This window comes from Papio anubis, chromosome 6 (genome assembly GCF_008728515.1).
Source record: "Papio anubis isolate 15944 chromosome 6, Panubis1.0, whole genome shotgun sequence".
Classification (NCBI taxonomy): Eukaryota; Metazoa; Chordata; class Mammalia; order Primates; family Cercopithecidae; genus Papio; species Papio anubis.
The window spans coordinates 104,688,123-104,703,304 of NC_044981.1; the positions used below are offsets into that span (position 1 = coordinate 104,688,123).

Below are 15,182 nucleotides of genomic sequence, written 5' to 3' on the forward strand. Positions count from 1 at the left end.
CTTTGAAGACAGCCAAGTTTCAAGCTGAGAGCTGCAGCAGAGGGAACTCAGTGGTGGTGCCACAAACGTCCTACCTGTGGCACTTGCCTCCAGCAACACCCTTCTGCAGATGCAACAGGCTGTGCGGGGCTACCCAGCCTCCTCCACTGTTCCTGGTTTCTGAGCCTCATTCTCCAGCCTACTTGTGGATTCTACCGGCAACCTTAACAGTCTTCCGGTTAATTCCTCTTCCGCTTAGGTTAACTATTTCTCATGTTTAAAATGTAGAATTCTGAATGGCATGGTTTTCTTTTGCATTGTTCTTACTGCCATTTTCTAAATATTTTACAACTGCAGTTTTGAAGTTTCTGTCACCCAAGATTTATTAAAAGCTTCTTTGAAAAGCTGCTTTAGAAAGATTTATAAAAGTGTTTTAAAGTTTTTTTTAAAAAAGCTTTTTACAATTAAGTATGTTTGGGCATTTCTATCTTTGTGATTCATTTCTAGTTTTATCGTTTCATTAGATGACATTTTCAGTGTGATATCTGCCTTTAGAAAGTTGGAAAGTGTTTTGGGCTTAATATGATTAATTTTTGTAAATGTTCCATGAATGGTTGAACATGGTAAGTACACTTTGTAAAAATGAAGTTCAACGTATATTTAGTATACTTATACACTGGTATACTCTACTTAGAGTTTGTTGACCTGAGACATCAAAAACAGACGTAGTATGCTATTGTTTCTCACCTATCTTTGTGTCATTTGTATGTTAGCATTATGTGTATAACAAACTACCTTTGTATTTTCTAACAACTTTTACTTTATATACTTTGATGCAATGTTATTTGGTGCATAAATGTTGGTGACTTAATTCTACTCTTAACCAATATAAAATTACACTTTAACCTGTGTAATATGATAAATACAATACTGCCTTGAGTTCTCCTTGGTCTGCTCTTAATAATGATCCCTGGGGACTGGCTCTTATTTTCACATACCTAGTTATTGTCACAGTGCCTAATACATAGATGCTTATTCCATGCTGGTGAAATGAAGAGATACTGGAAACCAGGAGAATCAGTAAAGTCCTGTTTGTTTTGGTTCCAACAAGGATACAAATCTCAGCTCCCTCCATTCCCCTCCAATGACCTGCTTTCCTATGGGAAATTAATAGCCCCCCTCATCATACCAAAATAGTTACGAAGACACTGCCAAGTGCTAATCCACACCAGAAGGCAGCTACAGGACCAAATCTCTGCCATGTCCAACCTCTTAATGCACAACTGTGAAGCAGTGGCTGGGTTCTTGAAGGTGGCACACAGCGGAGTGTACGCAACAAACAAGGTATCTGCAGTCTGAGCTCAGAAACCCACACACAGAGGAAGCAGTGAGAGCAACAAGGGGGAGACACTGTGGGACAGAAGGCAGAGTGTGCAGTAAGATGAAGTCAAGTGCCCAGGAGAGGAAGGGCACAGCCAGAAAGAGGTGGGGGAATGAGAAAGGGAGCTTGTAAGGAGTTAAAAGAGAGTGGGAAAGTCCCGCCAGAAATAAAAGCGACTGGGCACTGAGTCCCTGCAGAGGGCACCTGGAGGTTCTTTGTGGCACCCACACCAAAAATGACAGGACAGAAGACAAGGGACCAGGCCACGTCCTGGATGTGGGAGGAGGCTGGTGCTGCTTGGTGCCCCCTGGGGGCTGGCACGGCCTGAGGGCTCCATGTACTACTTCCTTTGTCTTCACGGCCCCTCCACATGTGGCATCGCAGGTGCAGAGACAGTCCCTGTGCCCAGACGGGACAGCAGGGCTGGGACCCAGGTTGCAGCTGCCTCCAGAGGCCACCTCTGAGCCTCTAGACTAAGCTGCCTGGGTCTGGCCAGAGTGAGGTAGACTCTTGTATAACTGGCTTGCAAATACTGGCAGTGTTTCATCTTACTGTCTAGCACACTTTTTTATTAGTTTGTCCACAGTGTGTGATTAAATCTAGTACACATAAATCCCTTTTTATTACAGGTTTAGGCTGTACTAAAAATACCCATTCCAGCGAAAGCTGCTGGCCATTCTGACTCTGGACTAGGGCCCACCAGAGGACAGACATCCCTCCTAGGGCCTTCACTGTCAGAAAAACGAGGGCAGCATGCACCTGGGCTTTAGGACATATGTAGTGAGCCTGAGAGGGTCTCAAAGGCCCATGTTTTGCCTCTTCAGCTCCTTCCGTTTCTCTTGCTTTAATGATTTGAGGGATATGAGGATCTGAGAGAGAAGAGGTGGCTCCCTGGCCCCAGCTGTTGGTTGTTTAAAAATATCCCATAACCTCAAAGCCTGCCTGGATAAATAAACAACCCGAAATGCTGTGTTCCACATGTGCAGAAGCAATGCGATGGCAAGACTCAGAGAGAACCAGAGAGACAGACAAGGATTCAGAGGAACAGACAGATGGAAACAGGCAACAGGGACAACATCAGAGAGAGACAGAAAATATATTCACATTGATCACAGTAGATCATCTAAATCCTTCCAGATACAGAGAAACAAGGTGATTCCTACTGCTTTGTGAAGACGCTTCTTGTTTTAATCAATTACTTGGGAGCACTGACAGAGGCATTCCCGTCACTGATGAGAACATCAGTGGCCAGCCATGCGCTTACTGGCCCCTCAGTGTGCCTCAGGTCTGCTGGGTGCTGTGGTAGGCACCATCTCAGTTAACCTTCAAAAGAAACCTACGGGGTAGCACTAGGATCACATCCATTTTACAGATGTGGTAACAGCTGGGAACATTCAGATAACTTGCCAGGTTCCAGTATTACTCAATGAGTGGACCAGGATTCAGCCCTGGCCTCTGTGTTCTCCGAGCCAGGTCCCCAACCACTGGTGTCTGCCAATCAACTCTATATTTGACCAGAGAAAGCTCCTTCCTCAGTCTTCAACTGAAAAGGCCCCTATGACTTTCAAACTTATTCAGCAAAGAAAATTGCTCTTCTGAATGGCCTGGGAAGCTGCATTTTTCTTCTCTCCTCTCCCATGCTAAATGACATTTATTTATTTTGCTTGGGAAGGACCAGCTCAAACCCACTCATTACAAGGTAAGGGAAGCTACAAGTTCCCACCTCAGCTTTCAGCATACCACTGTGCTATTTCCCTTGCTGCAAAAAGAATTCTTTCAGTAAAAACTTTCCATCTAAAAATAAGATCATGGCTAATCTGCAATTACACTTCTCAGTGGGAGACATTTGCCTTCCACTCTATTTTCCTGAATGCAGAAGGTCCAATCCGCTGTCCTGCTCATCAGTCAACCAAAGGCCCAAGCGTCCCGTAATTAACCGGAAAACTGAAGCTATGCAGGTTTCAATCACTGGGTGGTGTTTTGAGGAGCCCTGGGGGTAGCTTTACTTTAGATCACTCATACGCTACTCCTTCACCTGTCCCCCACAGAGCTGGCCCTGAGCACCACTCAGAGGCTGCAGCTCGCGATGTGCTCCTAGGCTCCAGTTTTCCTCCTCTAGATCCTGCTCCAAACTTCCCCACTTCCTCTCCTTTCCCTTTCTCCTTCCTGTTCTGGGTCTCCCATATATAGACCACCACCATGTTTGGTTGCGGATGCTGGGTGGCCACCGTGACTTTGATTTATCAGAAAGATGGAGGCCTGGCTCCTGGCCTATTATAGGCTGGTGGCTTCTAGGTTCATGGCTGGTAGAGTGCACAGAAGGGGACCCTATTGGAAACACTCACATGCAGAAGTACACTGTCACCAGGCAAAGGCATAGTTGTAATAAGGGGCTTTTACATTTCATTCATCAGGGTTCTTTAAGGGACATAAACACCTGTGGGCAATGGGAGGGAACAAATGTGATTATATGAACTTTCAGAACACGTCTGATAATAATCCAAAAGGAATTTTAAAACAGTAAGTCACAGGAGATTGAGAAGAAAGTTTTGACTGTGATTAAAAATCTAGCCTAGGCTGGGAGTGGCGGCTCACATCTGTATTCCCAGGATTTCGGGAGGCCGAGGCAGGTGGATCACTTGAGGCCAGGAGTTCAAGACCAGCCTGGCCAACATGGTGAAACCTTGTCTCTAAGAAAAATACAAAAAAATTAGCTGGGTGTGGTGGCATGTGCCTGTAGTCCAGCTACTCGAGAGGCTGAGGCAGGAGAATTGTTTGAACCTGGGAGGTGGAGGTTGCAATGAGCCGAGATCACGCCACTGTACTCCAGCCTGGATGACAGAGCAAGACTCCATCTCAAAAAAAAAAAAAAAAAAAAATCTAGCCTAGAGACAAGAAACAGAGGATAAATGAGTGGAAACACTGGGGGTGTTTAGAAATGAGTAAAAATTTTATAAATGACAAAGAGAAGGCAGTGCCCAGTAAGACCTTTAGTTTTGTAGACAACAACACCCTACCTACCAAAATACAGACTAGAATAAGGCATTAGACCTCCAGGAGAAGGCATGCAGAATGACAGAAGAGTTTATGTGCACAGGTGTAAGACACACACTGTCCCATCATGTCACAGGCCTGGAGGTCAAAATTACAACCCAAGAAAGGGTGCTGAGAACTCCTACAGGTAGACGGTTCCCCCAAAGACATTTAAGATGCTGTGCTCCTTCAGCTTAATTTGTCCCCAAGGTAAGTGTGGAACGGACACTGGGGCTGGTGTCACCAGGAAGGGTACTGGTGCTCAAACAAAGGTTGTCGAGTGTCCTTGTAGAATCCCTGGTGTGCCCCCACATGGAGAACTAGGTGTAGTTTTGGTCATTGCATCTATAGAAGGTCAAGACATTGTTCAGAGAAAGCCAATCAAAACTATCAAGGGAGGAGGAGTAACAAGAGCACGAGCAGCTAACAGTTACAGAGTGTTTGCTACATGCCAGGCACTTTCCACCTGTTCATTCATTTATTCTCTCCACCATCCCATGCGGCAGGCAGTTATCAACCCCACTACCGAGAAGAGGAAACTGAGGCACACAGCGTTTCAGTGCCTTGCCTGTCACGCAGCTGGTATTTGAACCCAGGCTGTGCAGTGCCAGATCCCATGCTCTTAACTATCAGCTACTTCCTACATGGGAGAAACAGAACACATTCCACACTGTTCTGTTGGGGAGGCAAGGCTGAAATTAATTTATCTACGTTAAGAAAACCAAGATGAGGCCTGATAGCGAAAACATGAGCTTTGTGCCGAACTGTAGATTATTAAAGTTAGGGTAAAGTTAATTTAAGACAAATAAACGGAAGACTGCTTTGCACAGCAGGACGTACATTATAAAATCTTATTTTTCTCAAGAAGAATTGAGACTACAAATTCTAAGACTCCCGAAGAGTGTTGGCAATCAATGCTGTGTTACTAAGGGAAGTTAGGTTTGTTCTGAGGGGCACTCCTATCCTTTCAGTTATAAGGTAACAGGGTTTCCATCGCTTATTCTCCCAGGAATACTCCTGGTCACTTCCGCTACAGGCAGGCTAGGAGTCTTCCCCACTGTGGCAAAGCTTTTGTCCTCTACTCCCTTCCCTTCCTGTCACTTGGGTGTTCTGCCATCTCCTTGCCAACCTCATCTCTAGGCAGCTCCAGCCAGAGAGAGAAGAGGGTCTGTGGGTGTGGGGAGCAGCTCTCAGTCTGCAGTGACAAGAGGCGCTTGCCAAATAATCCCAGGGGCTGGGCCCGGGTCACTTGTAGAAGGCCAGTGCTGGGCCGGTGGTAGGGCCCAGCCTTACAGCTGCAGATCTCTGAGCTCTCAGTCCCCTCTGCCTATTTCCCTAGCCTGTCCTGGTGGAAGTTGGGAGGCAGAGAGGGGAGGCCTTGGTGCTCTCCGGGAAGAATACAGATCCTAACTCCAGCCCCTGGGGGAGAAGGCTCCCGGACCCTGCCTCTTTTCCTGTCCCCAGAAGGACTGGGGATTGAACGCCCCCAGCCCTTCTGAGGAGTCGGGACACACGACTGCACAAGGCTGCCTCCCGTAGGTGTGTGGCCAGCCCTGCGGCAATCAGGGGCCTGGGGGCAACATGACTTTATTTCAAGTGCCTGCTGACCTGGCAGCCTTGGGAGACAGAGGACCCCGTTCTGGTGCCTGTGCTGGGGGAGGCGTAGCCAAGGGCGGTGCAGGGTGTAAAGAGATTAAAAAAGAGATTTGGTGACTCTAGGCCCGGTGAACTCAATCAGTGGCAAGATGCAAATGCGCCGAAATATTAACCATTACTGAGTGTTCCGTGGCGCAGGGCTGGAGAGGCGCAGAGCCCACCCGGATGATCTGGGCTCCTGCCAGACTCCGCCCAGGCACTACTCACCTACGCAGTTATCACAAAGGCTGCAATGGGAGGCGCGAGGGGGCCGGAAAATCTTGCAGGTGAAACAGTATTTAAGTTTCACGGTCTGGCCATTGATGATGACTTCTTTGGTTCTGGGAGGCGGGCGGTACCCCCCTGAACTGGTGCCGTTTGCGATATCTGTGGAGAAAAGAAGAGAAAGAGCGCACACCCTTCAGAGCCTCCCTTGGCCTCGGCAGGACCCGTCTGCCTGGAGTGTGAGCTCCAGGGCAGCAGGCACAGTGGCTGGCACGGCCCCGGTGCCCACACTTTACTCAGGCTGGGGCTCTGGGACTCGTCCTCCACTGGGACCCAAGCCTCTTTCATTGCACACGTGCAGGGGCCACATGACTGAGCTCTGGCCAATGGAGCAGAGCACACATGGCCCCGCCCAGCCAGGCCCTTCCCATGGAGCCCCACCCCTTTTTCTCTTCCCCCTCCCCTCCCTGCAGGCGGCAGGAGAGGCCCCGGGCCACCTTGGGAGCCACAGCTGAGGAGTAGCCTGACTGCACAGAGGAGGGCCACCCTGACCTCTTCCCACCTGCACAGGTCTATGAGCACCAAACGCCTGCCTTAAACCTGGGAAGGCTAGGGTGTTACTTGTTAGTGCTGCTAGCCTTGCCCTCATTAACACACCACCCTAATTCCCTCTCCTGGAATGCCGGACTCCAAATCCAGCTCCAGGGTCCCTTCACTTTGCCCACTGGCTTCCTCAAAAATGCCAAGTATAGAATGGGAGGGGGAGAATGCAGATTGTAAAAAATACATTTTTAAAAAATCATTAAATATGTATTTTGAAAATTATTTCTACATTTTATCATCTCAATAGCACCTTTAATTTTTAGAACCAGTTCTAAAAATGTCAATGAAAATACAAACATGTAGAATTTTTAAATTTCGATTTTATCTTATAGTCTCTGATTTCACATTAAGATCATATGGGAGCTTTTAAAACTCCCCTAAGGTGTGAACCCTGTCCCAGATTCATTAAATCAGAATGACCCAGGTTATTCTCATGTGGGCAAGGGTTGAGAACCCCTTTCTCTGGGAAGACAAAACTTCCAGTTTTATTTCGCCTCACAGTCCTATTAGCCTTGTCCTATTAGTCCTATTTCCTCACAGTCCTATTAGCCTTGTCAAGAAAGTTAGGGTAGCTGGCTGTGCAGTCAAGAACAGGAGCACAGGGTGGATGGAGCAGAGCAAGAACTTCCATGAGGGCTTCAGCTGAGACTCTCTGGCTGACACACACAAGCCAGACCTAAGGGACTGGATCAGTCCTGGGGAGCGTCAGGGCTGGTAACGTTAAAGATAACTGTTCATTTTAACTCTCACCCTCTTAAAGCACATACTATCAGAGATGGTTGCAAGATACTTTTGGTTAATTTCCAAAGTGGTAGGAATCAGTCCCATCACCCACTCAGGCCCCTCACACCACACCAACTCATCCTGGGCAATAATCATTGAGCAGAACTGCTGAGATCCTGGTCCTGCCCGCAGAGATTCTTTCATTGGTGTGGGGCATTGTATGAGTCTGTTCTCATGCTGCTATTAAAGACATACCTGAGACTGGATAATTTATAAAGGAAAGAGGTTTAGTTGACTCACAGTTCCGTTGGGCTGGGGAGGTATCAGGAAGTGTATAATCAAGACAGAAAGGGGAGCAAACAGGTCCTTCACATGGCAGCAGGGAGGAGAGGTGCCAAGCAAAGGGGGAAAAGCCTCTTATAAAAGAATCAGATCTCGTGAGATCACTATCACAAGAACAGCATGGGGGTAACTGCCTCCATGATTCAATTACCTCCCACTGGGTCCCTCCCATGACATGTAGAGATTATGGAAACCACAACTCAGGATGAGATTTGGGTGGGGACACAGCCAAACCATTTAAGATCTTCCTCTTTCCCTTCCTTCCTCTTTTCCTTCCTCCATGATTGTAAGTTTCCTGAGGCCTCCCCAGCCATGCTTCCTGTGCAGCCTGTGGAACTGTGAGCCGATGAAACCTCTTTTCTTTATAAATTATCCAGCCTCAGGTAGTTCTTTATAGCAGAGTGAAAATGGAGTAATACAGATGGGAATCTGCAGTCAAAGATGAGAAGCCCTGCTCCAAGAGTGATCCACCAGCATCCATATCATCTGACAGCCTAGCAGAGAAGCAGATTCTTGGCTTGTCCCAACTGAATGGGGATCTGCATTTCACTGAGATTCTCCATGATTGAAACTTTCAGGTTTGAGAACCCCACTATGGGGTGCCAGTAAATACTCCCCAGTTCACATATTCCTATGTGCCTCTTTATTATGTACTCAAATACACTCACTTGCATGATAAAGAGCTAAACTTAGAGAACAAGCTTAGTCAGGTGAGGGGCCACATCACAGAACACACCCACACCCAAGTATTTTCACACAGAGTACTTGGTGATTTAGAACAGCTCAGTGTATCTGGAGAGCTGTGCCGTTCTGCCCCCAAGCAGGGCTGCTCTCACTCACTGACAGTACCCACGACTCAACATGTCATGATTTAAGGGCTCCAAAAGGTATGCCCCTCCCTGCAGTCTTCTTTAAAAATATATATATATATTTAATTTTTAGAAATAGTGTCACTCTGTCACCCTGGCTGGAGTGCAGTGGTGCTATCATAGCTCACTTGACCTCCCAGGCTCAGGTGGTCCTCCCACCTCAGCCTTCTAAGCTGCTGGGACTACAGGTATTCACCACCATGCCTGGCTAATTTTTAAATTTTTAAAATTATTTATTTATTTGAGAGACAGAGTCTTACTCTGTCACCCAGGCTGGAGTGCAGTGGTGTGATCTTGGCTCACTGCAACCTCTGCCTCCCAGGTTCACGCCATTCTCCTACCTCAGCTTCCCAAGTAGCCGGGACTACAGGTGTGCACCACCACACCCAGCTAATTTTTGTATTTTTTTTTAGTAGAGATGGTGTTTCACTGTATGTTGGCCAGGCTGGTCTCAAACTCCTGACCTCAGGTGATCCGCCTGCCTTGGCCTCCCAAAGTGCTGGGATTACCGTCACTGTGCCCAGCCTAATTTTTAAATTTTTTTGTAGAGACAGGGTCTTACTATGTTGCCCAGGCTGGTCTTGAGCAACCGACTTCAAGCAAGTGTTCCTCCCACCTTGGCCTCCCAAAGTGGTTACAGGCACGAGCCACTGTGCCCAGCCTCGATCTTCTTTAAATGGCTGTCAGAGGTCTGGAAATCTGCCATAGCCCTTTAGCCTAAGGCTTTGGTGTTTGTGAAAGTACAATCCCAGAGTTAAGGAGAGTGCTTTGAACTGCTGCTGGCCATGAATTATTCATGGAAAAATTAAAGTTCCAGGTTGGAGGGAGAGCAGGCAGTGTGGAGGGCAGGGCGCGGCTACGGCAGGAGGATGAAGCAGGTCTTCTACTTCTCTCTTCCTGAGGCCCAAACCTTCTGCTTAGAATAATTGAACAGCTGTGGAGCCAGTCCAAGGACTCTGGGTGGCCTTGCCCTGCCAAGCAGGATACCCTCTTTTGGCAGATGCCCCATCTGCCTGGCACCCCAGGTGGCTGCCCCATCAAATGGCACTAACGTCACAGGCATCTGGAGAGGCGCTGAGCTCCAAAAGCGGGGGCCTTAAGAAGAGGGAGGCCTTGCAACTGATTCTGTAATAAGGAGAGAACAAAGAGATGGCACGGCTGTGTGCTTCCCCTGAGCACTGGATAGAAATCACTGGTTTTGAACCCATCAAAGATAAGGTCAGCTCTCTCTGCCAGCTGGGTGCCACTGAGGCCTAGATTAATAATAATCCTTATGTCAGCTGTGAAATCTATTGCCTCTATATACTCCTGCAAACACGGGTAGAAAAACTAGACCTGATACCTTTTTAAAAAATACGAATTCAATCAAACATGTGTGTTCATTTCATCAGAAAAGTTTAGAAACTGAATCGTGAAGGTGATTATTTTAAAATGCAGGAATGACAAATTTTTCAACACTACAATTATTTAAATAGCCTAGTTCTGAGTAGCAATGACTTGAAAAAGCGAGTATTTGCTGGCACTCCTGAAGATAAACTCTATTGATCTTTAGTTCCAAAGTGCATTTTTTAAAAGACTGAACCTCTGTTACAAAGAGGTGAAATGCTGAAAGCTAGAATTCAAAAGACATAGTAAACTGAAGCTTAAGAATTAAACCCAAACCCAAAACCCTTTGACTAAATATTTGGAGAGCTCTTTATGTAAAAAAAATGGAAGAATCAGAAGACCTGGATTCAGGGCCCAGCTATGCCACAAAAAAAGTCAACCAATATTTATGAAGGATTTACTATAAGCCAGTGCTGCACCAGGGGTTGCGGAGGGCCGCTGGGGTCCTGGGAGGGCTCTGCTGGGTTGTCTGATGAGCACAGCAAGTCTCGAGCCTGTCTTGCTACCCATTCTGATCTGATCTGTTCTCCTGGCCCTTAGAGTCAGCTTTCTAAATGCAAGTCCCACCAAGAAACTCAGGCCCTCCCATGCAGCACACAATCTGTGAACCTTCTCTCTCCTTGCACGATCTTCCATGGAGCCTATGCTCAAAAGACAGTGGCCTCCTTGGGTTTCCCTGAGCGGGCAATGCTGTTTTCTACTTCCAGGCATTTGCATGTGATACTCTCTCTGCTCAGGATTCCCTCTCCTGCTGTCTGTGCAGATAATCCTATCCTTTCAGGGCCAGTTCCAGCTTCTCTTGTGAAAACACTTTGCAAGCAGAGTTACTTGTTTCCTCCTTTGGGCTCTCACTACGCCTGCCTTGTTTATTTATCCAGCCACTAGATCTGTATTGTGCTTCTACTGTGGGCCAGCCCTGGGTTCTGAGCTGGGGACACAGCAGGAACTCAGATTTCTTCTCTGCTGGTGGTGTTTACAGGCTGGAGGGAAGACCCAGTACCGATGATGTCAGGAGGATTTGTTTCCAGATCTTCCTGCTGCTCTAGGGCAGTGACCATGGCCTATCCACTTTCAAGTCCCCATCGTCCAGCAGAGGGTCTAGCACATAGGAGATGCCCAAGATGGAGGACTGCCATGCTCCTGCACCTCCACCCCGCCTGGGAATCACAGCCGCAGGCCCTCAAGTGCTGCAATGCTGTCCACCAGGCAGGCCACTCTTGTGCTTTCAGCCCCTCCCTTGCAGAGGACGCCTTTCCAAGGTGCTCTGTGGATCTGACTCTTTCAAAACGTGTCCACAAGCTGCTGCTGATCCAGAGCTAACCTCGCATGGCCAGGCGGCACCCCCTAAAACGGCCGGCTGAGGAGGGCAGCTGTGTACCTCAGGGAGCCCCGCTGTTCTTTCTTCCACACAATGCATCCGACAGCTGCCTAGGCCCATGGCTTTCAGGCACGCTTGCATCCAGGGCAGACGGGAACAAGGGGGCTGGAAACCCAGGGCTTCACATACCAATCTTAGCACAAAGGAACTTTTTCTTCGGTGTTCTAGCCTGAGGCCGTGGCCAATCATGAAGTCTTTCTCTCATCTCTGGAGATCACAAACACCTGTGGCCTGTGTCATGTGGCACAAAGAGAGACGCAGAGGGAGGGTTCCTGCTCTACTCAACTTTTCTGGTTTTGGGTTTTTTTTTTTTTTTTTTTGGATTTTTGGTTTCCTTTGGTTGTTGGCAACAATTGTGCCTCTGCCTCTTTGGGCTGCTCTTTGTGGTTTAAATACAGCAATTGAGAAAATAATAATAGGCATTTGCAATAGCTAGTGGGTCAAACACTAGAATTTTTGGGGGAAAACCTCTAGCAGTTAGGCAAGTATATATGAGTCAGTATTTTTTAAAATTTATTTATTTATTTATTTATTTATTTATTTATTTATTTGAGATGGAGTTTTGCTCTTATCACCTAGGCTGGAGTGCAATGGCACAATCTTGGTTCACTACAACCTCTGCCTCCTGGGTTCAAGCAATTCTCCTGCCTCAGCCTCCCGAGTAGCTGGGACTACAAGCTCCTGCCACCACACCCAGCTAATTTTTTTGTATTTTTAGTAGAGATGGGGTTTTGCCATGTTGGCCAGGCTGGTCTCGAACTCCTGAGCTTAGGTGATCCGCCCGCCTCGGCCTCCCAAAGTGCTGGGATTACAGCCATGAGCCACCGTGCCCGTCCCAAGTCAGTATTTTTCAAGGAAATTTTTATACACAAGCATTTTGAAAGAGTATGTAAAAGTTTGAAATGGTCTCTTCCTTCATATAGTTCCCCAACCCATTGGTGGACGTTGTTGGCATGGAGACAGAAATAATAACAGTACCTACATCTAGTGTTACCCTTGCAATCAGCCTGTGGGCAAAAATTAGGGGAGCTGGGGATGAAGAAATTGGGGCTGTGCAGTGTGTGGGCTCAGGGATGGGAAGCTGCCTGTTGATTAAGTTGTTTCACACAGAATTCCTGGGCTCACCAGAGGCCTTCTATCAGCTGTTTAACTTCCGCCTGTGACTTCAAGTAAGTCACCTTTTCTTCCTGAAGGAATAACAGAGCACTTCCATTCTGAAAGATCCATTTGTCTCCCATCAGATTTATTCCTGCCCCAAATTCAGGGATCAAATGTCTATGTGTTACCATATACAGTCACTGGACTCTGCTTTCTTACATTGCAAAAGGAAAAATCCCAAATTAGAAAAGATGTAGATTAAAGTTCTTTTCTGCCATTGCAGCTGCAGTGGTACTGCCCTAACTGCCCTCGGGCTGGGGAAGGGACGAAGGTCCTAGTCACTATGCTGGCACCTCCAGCACACCACAGCCACCATACGGAGAGGAGTCCAGTCTCTCTTCCCTGTGAGCCCTCCCGCCCCACTCCTCAACAAGTAGAGTCCCCAGCTCAGGCCAGCAGCACAGCCTCCCTGCCCCCTGGCTGAACACTCCCAGTGTTCACTCCCATCCAGACCAGCAGCTTAGCAGTTCTCTGAGGTGCAGCTCCTAGAGGCAACCGAGAGCTCCTCGGCCACTGCCACTGCAAGGATGCTGCCTTGCTGCCCTTGGAATGGGAAAGGAGCAAAGACCCTGAGTGCTTCAACCATACTGCCAGCAAGCTGCAGTTGCCCTAAGGAGAAGAGGCCAGGCTGTCTCCCCTGGGACCCACCCAGTCACCCTGCTCATCACCAGAAAGGGTCCCCTCCACTTAGGTCCACAGCACAGCTGCCCCAGCCCAGGTCAATCGCAATGATTGATTGTGGCTCTGCATCTCTTGCTGGGTGAAGCCCCACGACAGAAGTGAAAGGCCTTCTGCTACAACCACTGCTAAGGGCCCTTCCTCTGCTGCTTCCAAGCTGGGGACAGAATATGAAGCCTGAGCTTACCCCAGAGCTGCAGTGGGTAGCCCGGGAGTGCCAAGCTGAGATCCGCAGCCAGCACCTAAGTGGGAGAGGAGCCTACACCTCAGAACACTGAGAGAGCACACAGCTGCAAATGTGTGGAAATGCCGAGGAGCCACGTGGCTGAGGGAAAGCCTACCTGCTGGCCATTACGCTTAAGTGCCATCGACTGTATCAAAGCCCAAAACTTCAACACCAAAAAAAAAAACAAAAAAAACCCAAAAACCGAAAACAACAACCACAACAACAACAAAAACAACAACAACAAAACAACACTTTGCTAATATACTCCCCATGTGAAACCAAGGACAATAATTGACTATAAATAAAGACCTTGTACAAAGCCTTGGTCCTCTGGAAACATCCAGAAAAGTCTACTGACTGTACTCAACTTACACCACAGTTAAAGGACCACCAGCCCACACAGATGAGAAAGAGCCAGCCCAAGAACTCTGGCAACTCAAATAGCCAGAGTGTCTTCTTTCCAAACAATTGCACTAGTTCCCCAGCAAGAGTTCTTAACCAGGCTGAAATGACTGAAAGACAGAAGTAGAATTCAGAGTATGGATAGCAACAAAGATTACTGAGATCTAGGAGAAAGTTGAAATCCAATCCAAGGGATCTAGAAATTGCAATAAAATGATACAGAAGCTGGCAGATGAGAGTCGTAAAAAAGGACCAAACTGATCTGAAAAAGATGAAAAACATACTATAAGAATTTCATAATGAAATCACAAGTATTAACAGCAGAACATACCAAGCTGAGGAAGGAATCTCACAGCTTTAAGACTGGCTCTGAAATAACTCAGTCAAACAAAAATAAAGAAAAAAGAATGAATAAAACCTTTGAGAAATATGGACTTACGTAAAGAGACCAAATCAACAACTCTTTGGTGTCCCTGAAAGAGACAGGGAAAAAGCAAGCAACTTGGAAAACTATTTCAGGATATCATACATGTAAACTTCCCCAACCTTGCTAGAGAGGCTGACATTAAAATTCAGGAAATGAAGAGAACTCCTGCAAAATAATATACAAGAAGAATATCCCGAAGACACATAATCACCAGATTCTCCAAGATGAAAATGAGAGAAACAATGTTAAAAAATGTAGAGAGAAGAGGCAGTTCGCCTACAAAGGGAACCCTATCAGATTAACAGCAGATCTTTCAGCAGAAACCCTAAAAGCCAGAAGAGATTGGGCTATGTTCAGCATTCTTAAAGAAAAGAATTTCCAAACAAGAATTTCATATCCAGCCAAACTAAGCTTCATAAATCAGGGAGAAATAAGATCCTTTTCAAAGCAAATGTTGAGGAATTCCTTGCCACCAGACCTACATTAAAAGAGATCCTGAAAAGAGCACTAAATATGGAAAGGAAGGACTATTACCAGCCACTACAAAAACACACTTAAGTACACAGACCAGTGACTCTATAAAGCAACCACACAAACAAGCCTGCATAATAACCAGCTAACAATGTGATGACGAGATCAATACTAACTTTGAACGTAAATGGGAAATGCCCCAATTAAAAGGCACAGGGTGGGCTGGGCATGGTGGCTCACACCTGTAATCCCAGCACTTTGGGAGG

At 47.1% G+C, this 15,182-nt stretch overlaps 1 protein-coding gene across 5 annotated transcripts in view; it reads right to left on the reverse strand.

Moving 5' to 3' along the window:
• ZDHHC14 (zinc finger DHHC-type palmitoyltransferase 14) overlaps positions 1–15,182 on the reverse strand; it is a 300,740-nt gene that overhangs the window by 79,371 nt on the left and 206,187 nt on the right. For 4 of the 5 annotated variants that reach the window (XM_017958196.3, XM_017958195.3, XM_017958193.3 and 1 more), the window contains exon 3: positions 6,257–6,415. The exons of the other annotated variant lie outside the window; for it this stretch is intronic. In XM_017958196.3, the coding sequence (XP_017813685.1) occupies positions 6,257–6,415 (159 nt within the window). The remainder of the gene's footprint in view (positions 1–6,256; positions 6,416–15,182) is intronic. 5 annotated transcript variants of the gene reach the window in all.